The sequence below is a fragment of the Mandrillus leucophaeus genome, unplaced genomic scaffold (assembly GCF_000951045.1).
Source record: "Mandrillus leucophaeus isolate KB7577 unplaced genomic scaffold, Mleu.le_1.0 Scaffold2, whole genome shotgun sequence".
Classification (NCBI taxonomy): Eukaryota; Metazoa; Chordata; class Mammalia; order Primates; family Cercopithecidae; genus Mandrillus; species Mandrillus leucophaeus.
This window is the reverse complement of record NW_012102031.1, coordinates 13,323,121-13,334,575: the sequence shown is the minus strand read 5'-3', so window position 1 is coordinate 13,334,575 and position 11,455 is coordinate 13,323,121. Positions and strand designations below refer to the sequence as shown.

Below are 11,455 nucleotides of genomic sequence, written 5' to 3'. Positions count from 1 at the left end.
TTTTTTTTTTTTAGTAGAGACGGGGTTTCACCGTGTTAGCCAGGATGGTTTCGATCTTCTGACCTCGTGATCCGTCCACCTCCGCCTCAAAAAGTTCTGGGATTACAGGCGTGAGCCCCCGCGCCCGGCCATCTCATGAGCTGTTTCTTATTCCGGTAGTGGATCTTGGCCTTCTTCCTCTTCTCCTGCAGGGCGGCTGTCACTGTCTGGTACTTCCAGCCAACCTCGTGAGCCAGGTGCCCCAGGTAGGCAAACTTCCTTGTAGGCTTCAGACTCACGACCTGGAAGGCAGCAGGAACCACCACCCGCTTTTTCGTCATAGGGTGGTGGGATGCCATTACACACCTTGAAGTAGTCCCCGGCGGCCTGGCCTCCTTGGTCTCCTTGCCCCACCGTCCACCAGAAGATGCGTCCGGGGACCTGGAAGTGGTGGGGGCCCAGAAGTGGCAGGTGCATCGGGAAGGGTTGCTCCATTTATGCGCTTGCGGAGGAAGGCCAGGTACTTCAACTTGTTTCTATGGACATTGCCAGAAATGTTGATGTCCCCGCAGTGTATGACCACCACCTTCGGGCCTTCTTAGCCACCATGGCCGTCAGGAAGCCCAGGAGAGAGCCTATAGTCCCAGCTACTTGGGAGGCTGAGGTGGGAGGCTGTAGTGGGCCATGATTACACTACTGCACTCCAGTCTGGGTAACAGAGTGCGGAAAAAAAAAAAAAAGGGTCTTGCTCTGTTGCCGAGGACGCAGTGCAGTGGTGCCATCATAGTTCAATGCAGCCTTGACTTCCTTGGGCTCAAGCGATCCTTCCACCTCAGCCTCCCGAGTAGCTGGGACTACAGGTGTGCACCACTATGCTGGGCTATTTTTTTTTTTTTTTTTTTTAACTTTTTGTAGAGAAGGAGCCTCACTATGTTGCCCAGGCTGATAGCAAATTCCCAAGCTCGAGTGATTCTCCTGCCTCAGTCACCCAAATTGCTGGGATTACAGGCATGAGCCACTGCACTTGGCCTCTAAGGACATTTAGATTTAACATCCCAGGATAGGAAAGCAGGGCTGTGTGCTTTAAGGTCAAGAGCTACCTGCCCCCTGGGATTTGTAATTAGATCACCATCTCAACATTGGTCATTCCGAGAAATCCTCAGGGCCAACAGCATGTTCCTGTTTATCTGACAGGGCATTATAAACTTCACAGAAACTTCTCAAACCAAATTTAATTGACTTTGGAAAGAAAGTGCTTCCTCACTTTTGGAGAATGTTAAAGGTTCATGTAATCAAACAGAGGCCTAGAACCCCTGTTCTAAGCCAGGGTGTTAGGCTATGGGACCATTTCTTTCTCCCCTACTATAGGACTGCATTCAAACCTCAACATGACCTTCTTCCTAGGTTGTCTGAGTAAAAGGTTGCTCTCCTCTGAGTCCAAAAGAACAGCGTGAACTGTTTGGGAAAAGGACGTGGACCCTCTCAAAAGCCCTCAACCTTAACCTCTCCCACTTAGGAGATGAAATCCTGATCTTATCATGTCCAATTCTGAATATTTAAAAAGAGAGTTAAAAAGGAGGAATGGCTGGGCCCAGTGGCTCATGCCTGTAATCCCAGCACTTTGGGAGGCTGAGGAGGAAGGATCACTTGAACCCAGGAGTTCGAGACCAGCGTGGCCAACATAGTGAAACCCTCTCTCTATTTTGTATAACAATATAAAAAGTGATTAAAACTTAAAAAAGGAGGAATAAAAATTATGTTTACTCAACTATGAAAAAATGCTCAGGAGGAAGGACCTAGATCACAATACTAACATGTTGACTTGGTTAGGAAGATGGGGATATTGTGGCTGGACCGTATTTGTTTCCCCTTTTCTACGAATGAGCATGTAAAATGAATTTCTGGGCTGGGTGCAGTGACTCACACCTGTAATCCCAGCACTTTGGGAGGCCAAAGCAGATGGATCACCTGAGGTCAGGAGTTTGAGACCAGCCTGGCCAACATGGTGAAACTTTGTCTCTACTAAAAATAAAAAAAAATGAGGCGGGCAGGGTGGCACACATCTGTAGTCCCAAAAAAAATAATAATAATAATTAGCTGGGTACGGTGGTGAGTGCCTCTAAGTTCCAGTTACTCAGGAGGCTGAGGTAAGAGGATCACAGGAGGCTGGGAGGCTGAGGCAGGTGGGTTGCCTGAGACCAGGAGTTAGAGACCAGCCTGGGCAACACAGTGAGACTCTGTCTCCAGAAAAATTTTTTTTTTTTGGTAGCAGCAGTAGCAGTGGCGGCCAGAAAAGCACCTAAAACTCTGACAGAGTGGAATCCTTTCATCTATCCAAAGCATCTGCGATCTGAAAAGTAGAAGAGGGGAATCTCTGTTGCCTTTCACTTTGGGAGGCCGAGGCAGGCAGGTCACGAGGTCAGGATATTGAGACCATCCTGGCTAACACGGTGAAACCCCGTTTCTACTAAAAGTACAGAAAATTAGCCGGGCGTGGTGGCGGGCGCCTGTAGTCCTAGCTACTCGGGAGGCTGAGGCAGGAGAACGGCGTAAACCCAGGAGGCGGAGCTTGCAATGAGCTGAGATTGTGCCACTGCACTGCAGCCTGGGCAACAGTGCAAGACTCTATCTCAAAAAAAAAAAAAATAGTAATAATAATTAGCTGGGTACGGTGGTGAGTGCCTCTAAGTTCCAGTTACTCAGGAGGCTGAGGTAAGAGGATCACAGGAGGCTGGGAGGCTGAGGCTGCAGTGGGTCGTGATCACACCACAGTATCTAGCCTGGGCAACAGAATAAGACCATCTCAAAAAAAAAATTTTTTTTTTTCAGTTAAAAAAAAAGTAAGTCCTCAGGGTTCCAGTTCTAAGTAAGATAGATAAAGCACAGTCTGTGTCTCCCACTGGCTGCAACTAAAAGCCCTGGAAAGAATGCATCTGAGGACTCTGAAAAAGAAATATTAACAAGGCTGGGTGCAGTTGTTCATGCCTGTAATCCCAGAACTTTGGGATGCTGAGGCAGGAGGATCACTTGAGGCCAGGAGTTAGAGACCAGCCTGGGCAACACAGTGAGACTCTGTCTCCAGAAAAATTTTTTTTTTTTGGTAGCAGCAGTAGCAGTGGCGGCCAGAAAAGCACCTAAAACTCTGACAGAGTGGAATCCTTTCATCTATCCAAAGCATCTGCGATCTGAAAAGTAGAAGAGGGGAATCTCTGTTGCCTTTTTTCTCTCTTCATCCTGTCACCTGGCCCAAGAGCACACCCCGCCATGGAAGGTACGTAACAGAGCAGGGAGACTAAAAGTCCCAATTTCTAGCTAAAGGGCCAGGAAAATGAGGGGTCTTGAAAGCTGGAGAGTGTGGGCAAGAATGTGGACAGGAGAGAGCTTGTGAAATAGATCCCATTAAGTTGCACATGAATGTGTAAGCTCACATGCATACATCTGACTCTGAACAGTATTCCAGTGAATGAGAACTGAACTATTAGGCAGAACACCCAGGTTTCAGACTGGTCACTGGGTGGCATAAGCTTAGGACTGTTCTGATTTACATGGCAAAGGCTTTGAAACTGAACTGATATTGGAACTACAACAGCCCACAGGAGACAGATCAGAACTGAACCTAAGAGGGTCAACTGCCTCCTAAAACAAAAACCCGACATTTTCCGTGGGATTTAAACAAGACCTGCTCAAAATGCCTGGGATACAATCAAAATTACACACAAAGAATGAGGAAAGTCTGGACCCTGAGATGACCCAGATGTTGGAATTATCAGAAAAAGACAATGGAGTTTCACTTCTGTTGCCCAGGCTCGAGGTCAATAGTGTGCTCTCGGCTCACTGCAACCTCCACCTCCTGGGTTCAAGCAATTCTCCTGCCTCAGCCTTCTAGGTAGCTGTGATTACAGGTGCCCGCCACCACATCCAGGTAATTTTTTGCATTTTTAGAGACGGGGTTTCAACATGTTGGCCAGGCTGGTCTCGAACTCCTGACCTCAGGTAATCCACCCGCCTCAGCCTCCCAAAATGCTGGGATTATAGGCATGAGCCACCACGTCCAGCCCAGAAAAAGACTTTAAAAATGAAAGATGGAAAGTCTTAACGGAGAAATAGAGGACAAAGAAAACAATCGAATAGGAATTTTATTTTTTAAAATGTTTCTTTTTTTAATACTTATTTATTTATTGAGATGGAGTTTCGCTCTTGTCACCCAGGCTGAAGTACAGTGGTGCAACCACCGCCTCCTGGGTTCAAGTGATTCTCTTAAGCCTCTGGAGTAGCTGGGACTATAGGTACGTGCCACCATGCCTGGCTAACTTTTGTATTTTTAGTAGAATAGACACGGTTTCACCATGTTGACCAGGCTGGTCTCAAACTCCTGAACTCAGGTGATCCACCTGCCTCAGCCTCCCAAACTGGAGGGATTACAGGCTAAATAAGAATTTTATAACTAAGAAAACATAAGAATCAAGATTTGGAAATGATGTTTCTGACCTATTCCCTGGAAAATGTGAATGTTACTTTATATGACAAAGGAGACTGCAGATGTAACTTATGCAGATGTAACTGATTTTATTTTTATTTTAGTGGGCTCATTCTAATCACGTGAGTCTTTTAAAGCAGAGTGATTCTCTTTGGCTGGACTTAGATGTTAACAGAAGGAAAAGTTAGAGGTATTTAAAGTGTGAGAAAAATTCAACCTATTTCTGGAGGGGGACACATAGAAAGCACCAGAATGTGGGCAGCTTCTACAGACAAAAGGCCAGCCCCCAGCTGATAGCTAAGAAAACAGGGTCCTCTACCCTACAACTGCAATGAACTAAATTCAGCCAAGAACCCAAGTGAACACGGAAGCAAATTCTTCCTCAGAGCCTCCAGGGAAAAACACATTTGGTTTTGGCCTTATGAAATGTGATTTTGACCTTGTGAGACTTTAAGCAGAGGACCAGTCAAGTCCAGTCAAACTTCTGACCTACAGAAATTGTGAGAAAATATATGGATGTTGTTTTAAGCCACTAAGCCACCAAGTTTGTGATAATTTGTTACAGCACCAAGAGTAAACTGCTCATTATCCAAAATGAGCAGCAGAGAGAAAAAAAAAAATTTTTTTTGAAACAGGGTGTCACTTTGTCACCCAGGCTGGAGTGCAGTGGCGCAATATTGGCTCACTGCAGCCTTGACCTCCTGGGCTCAAGTGATCTCTCACTTCAGCCCCAACAAACAGCTGGGACTATAGGTGCATGCCACCACACCCACCTAGAGAAAAAATTTTTTTAAAATGAATAGTCTCAGGAATTCATGGACAATGTCAGAAGGTCTAATGTTCATATTATCAGTGACACAGAAGTAAAGGACAGTATGGTGCAGAAAACAATATTTGAAGAAATCATAGCTGAGAACTTCCCAGATTTCTGAAACACAATCAGGTGGCTCTGTGAACTCCGATAAGGATAACCCAAAGAAATCCATGTCCATATACATCATAGTCAAAAACTGATGAGAACCAAAGACAAGGAGAAAATCTTAAAAAGCAGCTGGGGAAAAATAAAGCATTACCTGTTGGGAAACAATAGTTAGAATGCCTCTGGATTTCTGAGAAAAAACCATGGGGGCCGAAAGGCATAGAACAATTTTTCTTTTCTTTTTTTTTTTTGAGATGGAGTCTTGCTCTGTTGCCCAGGCTGGAGTGCAATGTCGTGATCTTGGCTCACTGCAACCTCTGCCTCCCAGGTTCAAGTAATTCTCCTGTCTCAGCCTCTAATCTCAGTAGCTGGAATTACAGGCACTTGCCACCACGCCCTGCTAACTTTTGTATTTTTAGCAGACACGAGGCTTTTGCCATGTTGGCCAGGCTGGTCTCCAACACTTGACCTCAAATGATCTGGCCACCCCTACCTCCCAAAGTGTTGGCATTACAGGCATGAGCCGCCACGCCTGGCCTCAATTGTATTTCTATATACTAACAATGAGCAAGTGGAAAAAAACTACAACAGCCCCCGCAAGTGAAATATAGTTTGAGACCCATTCATGGATCTCAAATCCAAAAATCTGAAATGCTCAAAATCTAAAACTTTTTGAGAGCTGAAATGACTTCAAAAGAAATACTCATTTAAGCATTTTGGATTTTCGAGTTGGGATGCTCAACTAGTATTTGCTTCAGGTAAAGCAAATATTAACCTGAAAATAATCCAAATATTTCTGGTCCCAGGCATTTCTTTTTTTTTCTTTTCTTTTGCCTTTTTTATTTTTTTTTTGAGATGGAGTCTCATTCTTGTTGCCCAGGCTGGAGTGCAATGGTGCAATCTTGTTTCACTGCAACCTCTGCCTCCCAGGTTCAAGTAATTCTCCTGCCTCATCTCCCAAGTAACTGGGATTACAGGCACCCAGCTGTAAAAGAAAAAGCATTTGGCTTCCACTGGAATCTGGAGCCACAGTTTGGTGTCAAACAGAGCAGCTGTGCTTCTGTTTCAAATGCTGTTTGCTGAAAACCTCTGGATCAGAACAGGTGGTCTTGAGCCAGGTCCTTGGCACCGAGGGGATGTGAACAATCCTGAATTCCAGGGCCTACTGATGGAGTCTGCTCATTAGTCCCTTTGACACTGCCCCTTATGAATCCCAGTAGTCAGCCAGGGTGCCAAGTTTTCATATTGATTCTAAACAAGGCTGCAATCACTGTTTAGAAGTAATTGGGGGACACTGGAATTGTGCTCCTTGCTTCAAGACCCCTAGATTGCACCTAGATTAAACAAGATGGAAGCTCTCAAAAGGCTCTAAGTCTAGGCCTCCTCTGAGGTAGGGTCTGAAAGGACTTAAACCATTTTTTTTCTTTTACACAGGGTAACTTTTTGGAACAGTACTTAATAACAATAAAGGGCTGTGCACAGAAAGGAGAAATGCCATTATGAGGATGTGTGTGCCGACCTGGGACCAGCAGGGTTAAAGAGTCTATCATTCATGATGAGAGCTGCCATTTGCACTAAGCACACACCATGGGCCAGGCATTATGCCAAGAAATTGTTGAATCTTCATGACAACTCTGTAAGAAAAGGGATGTCATTGGACCAATGAGGACACTGATGCTCCCAGGGGTCCAAGTCGCATGAAGAGGAGGTGACAGGACTGGGCACTGGTCCAAAGCTCCAGCCTTCCAAGCCAAGGCCCGAGAGAGGAACCCGAGGCCTGATGTCAGGCCTGTTTTTCTCATGTGCCCTGGAGAAGGGGACCAACACCATCTTTCGTCAAAGTTTGGTGAGGGATGGCCAAGAGCTCTTTGAAACTTTGCCATGTACAATAGTACTCACAATTTTTTTTTTTTTAATTTTTTAGACAGTGGTATCCGGGTGCAGTGGCTCACCAACACTTTGGGAGGCTGAGGCAGGAGGATTGCTTGAGGCCAGGAGTTTGAGACCAGTCTGGGCAACATAGTAAAACCTCATCTCTATAAAAAAAGAAAAAAAATGAGGCGGGCAGGGTGGCACACATCTGTAGTCCCAGCCACTCAGCAGGCTAAGGTAAAGAGGATCACTTGAGCCTGAGAGGTTGTGGCTACAGTGAGCCATCATCACACTACTGCACTCTAGCATGGGTGACAGAACAAAACGGTCTCAAAAAAAGAAAAAAAAATTAAACAGTGGAATGTTTTCTTTAGAAACTACCTTATGCATAAGTACAATCTAGAAAATCAGAATTGGGCCACTTGTAGTGAAGGTGGAAGCACAGGTGGCCTGGGACCCCCCAGGATTCCTGGAGCACTGCCTGAAGGCCATTTATCTAGCAGATTGGCACTTACTGTGAGAAGCGCAAGAGGTACCATGATGCTTAAGGCTCTGGCTCTGGCTCTGGGTATGAAAGAACGAGGTGGAATTGTAGCAGATTCATTCCTGGGTCACTCGGTTTTGGGGAGGGCTGCAGGATTCCAGGCCTGCCATGTGCAATGGGTGCTGGCCTCTTTCTTCTGGGCACCATCTGCCTCAACCTATCCCCTGGCCAGCAGAGGCCTGTCACTCACAGGGCAGAAAACTGACCTTCAACATTTCACAACTAGTGAGTTCACTCTTTAAAAAAATGGATTATAAAGTTAAAAGCTACAGCAACTCTTTTTCCTTGTGCTCATAAAAGGCATCATCTGTTTTTTTCTGTATAAACAAAAGTAGAATGTTCAAGTCTGGATCTTGGTGTAGAATCAACAATAGATCTGTACCCCTGACTCCAATGCAGGGGCTGGTGGGATGGCTCACAGTGGAATCATCAAACGGACTTCCTTCTCATAGATGTCAGGGATCATTCCCATTGGGGAACTGACCATGTGCACGGTGTTCTTGCCAAACAACTGAAACTCATAGTGGATGAGCTGCTCCCAAAAGCCGCTATTGGGTCGGATGATGGGCCGGCACGACTTGGTCCACGTGTGGGCGTCCAGCAGGGACATGGCGTGGTACTTCATGAGGTAGGCGAGGCACAGGGCAGCTGAGCGGCTCACACCAGCAGCGCAGTGCAGCAGAGTACGGCCCTGCTTCATCTCCACGCTGTGGATATGGTCAGCAATAGGGTCAAAGAAGTCACAGAGACGTGAGTTAGGGGCATCAGCTACAGGTACCTGCATGTACTGGATATCCTCATACAAGGTGTTCACTACTTCCACTGAGACATTGATGACCATGGTGATCTGGTTGCTAGACAGCATGAGCTTGTTGTTGGCGGCCACACCATTGCTGATATACAGGCTCTTGGTTATCTGCGAGAGGCCACTGACTGAGGGCTGCCGGAACTGAACTGGGAAGGCACACGAGGGTGCTGTCATCAAGGCGGTCGGTCAGAGGTCAGTAGTCAGCGAAGCATGAAGGCTGCATCTTTCTGCTAGGCTGTGTCCATGGAAAACTGCAGGGAGGGAGAGGATGTTTAGAGGGCAGGTGCCCAGAGGGCCAAATCCAGGGGATCCCTGGGAAATGGATGGATAGGCCTATAGCATTCCCCACGGTAGTCCTCTGATCATCACAGCAGAATTACCCAGCAAACTCATTTAAAGCACTGATACCCAGGTCCCTCTCCAAACCCACAGAGTCAGACTCTCAGGATGAAGAGCATGAATCTGCATTTTCCACATGCTTCTTAGGTGGTCTAACGTGCACTGCCCTATAGGACAAAGGGCAGGTCCCCAAGTCTGGCACTTGAGGCCTCCCTTGAGGGGTCCCACAGTTCTAGTTGGGCAGATGACTTGTGTCCCTCAGGTGTGCCCTGGTCTGACTCTCCATTTAAGCTCACACAGCCCTCTTCTTGCTGCTCTTCCAAATTCTCTCCTTCCTTCCAGTCCCTCTGAATGGGAACCACTTGTACAGTCTTCCTCCTCAGTCTTCCGACTTTACGCCCAAATCATAAGGCCCTGAGCCAGTGGCATGGAACCAGAGCCGATTGTGCTGGCAGTCACTGAGGGGGTTGGTCTAAGAGTAGGGAGGGTCCCCATTTTCCCCCTCTAAGAACAATCTCTTTAAAGAGATAGGATATGCCTATGTGAAGCTGATGTCAAATGGAAAGTCCTAAATTGTTAGACATGCTCCTGCACCTTGCCTCTGAAGAGGGCCTGGGAAAGGGAGTGGCTAAAAGCTTCCTGAAGTCAGCATAATGGGCACCACAGCAACCCCACGGGCAAGCAGAGAGAGGCAGCAGGGCCTCAGGAAGACCTGCCACACCTGCATCATGCTGCCTGCAGCAGAGCTGGGAAATGCACCCCAAGAAGAGGCAGATTCCCTGCCTTCACCCACTTGATAGACTCAGCCACCAAGTAATCGCCATAGGGGTTCAGTCACAGATCTGCTTCCTGCGCCGCAGACCACGCAGTCGTTGGTGCTCTTCAGGTGCGGCCCAGGTCCCTGGAGCGTTCCTTAAGACTCTCGGGCCCTCACTTTCTCAGTCTTAAAACAAAGCTGCAAAACCAGGACATCTTTATACGTCCCACTGAAATAGGCCCATTTGGATTTAGATCACACCTTTCAAGGCCAAATGGCAGTCTTCACCAGGCATGAGAAATGAGGAGCCAAAGTTTTGTTTCCCTGCTTAATATATTTCAGTGGCTATCCACTGTCAGGATAAGATGGAGCCACTTAGTTTGGCTGTCAAGGCCATTTGTGACCTGGCTCCTGCCTGTCTCTCTAGCCTCTTATTAGGCTTCCCCATGCTCTGAAGGGCCTCAGGTGAACTGAGCCACTTACAGTTCCTTAGGGACAGCCTGTCCCCTCCAGCTAGTGGCCTTTGCCTCTGCTGATCTCTCAGTCCCTTTCCTTATGAACTTACTAGATTCTGATCTGGTCCATTCAGCAGAAGACTGCAGAATTCTGAGGAGCCTTAAGATACCAACTCAAAGGTAACTGTTTTAAGGGAAATCTTCTTAGATCACACCCCTCCCTCATGTTTGACCGACTCTCTGCTCCAGGCTTTCTTAGCCCTGTGTTCTCTCCTTCCTAACACTTATTGAAGATGTGGTTTTGCCCTGATCTGCCTGATTATCTGATGAATGTCTGTCTCTCCCACAGACTGTGAGCCCTCTAGGGATATGACGGTGTCTATCTTCACTCCCACTCTATCACCAACTAGTGCCAAGGGCTGTGTCCCCACAAGTAGGTGCTTGATAAATATTTGTTGAATGAAAAAATAACTCCCAACAGCTATGACTCTGCCTTCTGAGAGGTTTTTCTGGAAAGAATGACTTCTCTGGCCATGTTTCTCTAGAATTCCAGGGAGGGGCTGGGTGGGGATGGGGGTGGTTCTGAGGCTACCAAAGAGAAAGACTAAAGGTTGTATAGGCAAATTCTACCTGCCAATGCCCTAGACTCAAATGCATCAGACTCATCCCAGGAAGGACAGAGAGGGCTGGCTTGTTATAAAGGTGATATGAAGGGCAAAGAAAAAGCCTCCTGAACCCAGATGGAAGCCTAAATGCTAAGGAATATTCTGGATCCTCATCAGAAAATCCAGAGAGAAGTGAACTGACATCCCCCCAAACCAGTGCCCAGTGGGTAACGGGAATACAGGAATGTGCTGTTCATCACAGCAACTAAAAGTTTGCAGAAGTGACAATGCTCTTGTGGGTGAGGGCAGTGATGGGGGGAGTCATTTTCATGCTAGTAAAGAAGTATCTATCAGGGCTGGGCATGGTGGCTCATGCCTATAATCCCAGCACTTCGGGAGGCTGAGGCAGGCAGAGGTCAGGAGTTCAAGACCAGCCTGACCAACATGGTGAAACCTCGTCTCTCCTAAAAATACAAAAATTAGCCAGGCGTGGTGGCATGGGCCTGTAGTTCCAGCTACTCAGGTGGCTGAGACAGGAGAACTGCTTGAACCCGGGAGGTAGAGGTTGCAGTGAGCCAAGATCCCACCACTGCACTACAGCCTGGGCGACAGTGTGAGACTCCATCTAAAAAAAAAGAAAAAGAGGTCGGGCGCGGTGGCTCAAGCTTGTAATCCCAGCACTTTGGGAGGCCGAGACGGG

At 47.2% G+C, this 11,455-nt stretch overlaps 1 protein-coding gene and 1 pseudogene across 4 annotated transcripts in view; both read right to left on the bottom strand.

Moving 5' to 3' along the window:
* Positions 1–11,455, bottom strand: part of DUSP18 (dual specificity phosphatase 18) — a 24,870-nt gene that overhangs the window by 5,288 nt on the left and 8,127 nt on the right. For 3 of the 4 annotated variants that reach the window (XM_011979053.1, XM_011979050.1, XM_011979052.1), the window contains exon 2: positions 6,223–8,850. In XM_011979053.1, the coding sequence (XP_011834443.1) occupies positions 8,207–8,773 (567 nt within the window). In that variant the 5' untranslated portion in view covers positions 8,774–8,850 and the 3' untranslated portion in view covers positions 6,223–8,206. Of the gene's footprint in view, positions 1–6,222; positions 8,851–11,455 lie in introns of those variants that run through there. The other variant, XM_011979051.1, reaches the window with a different exon arrangement.
* LOC105539046 lies at positions 12–1,154 on the bottom strand (annotated as a pseudogene).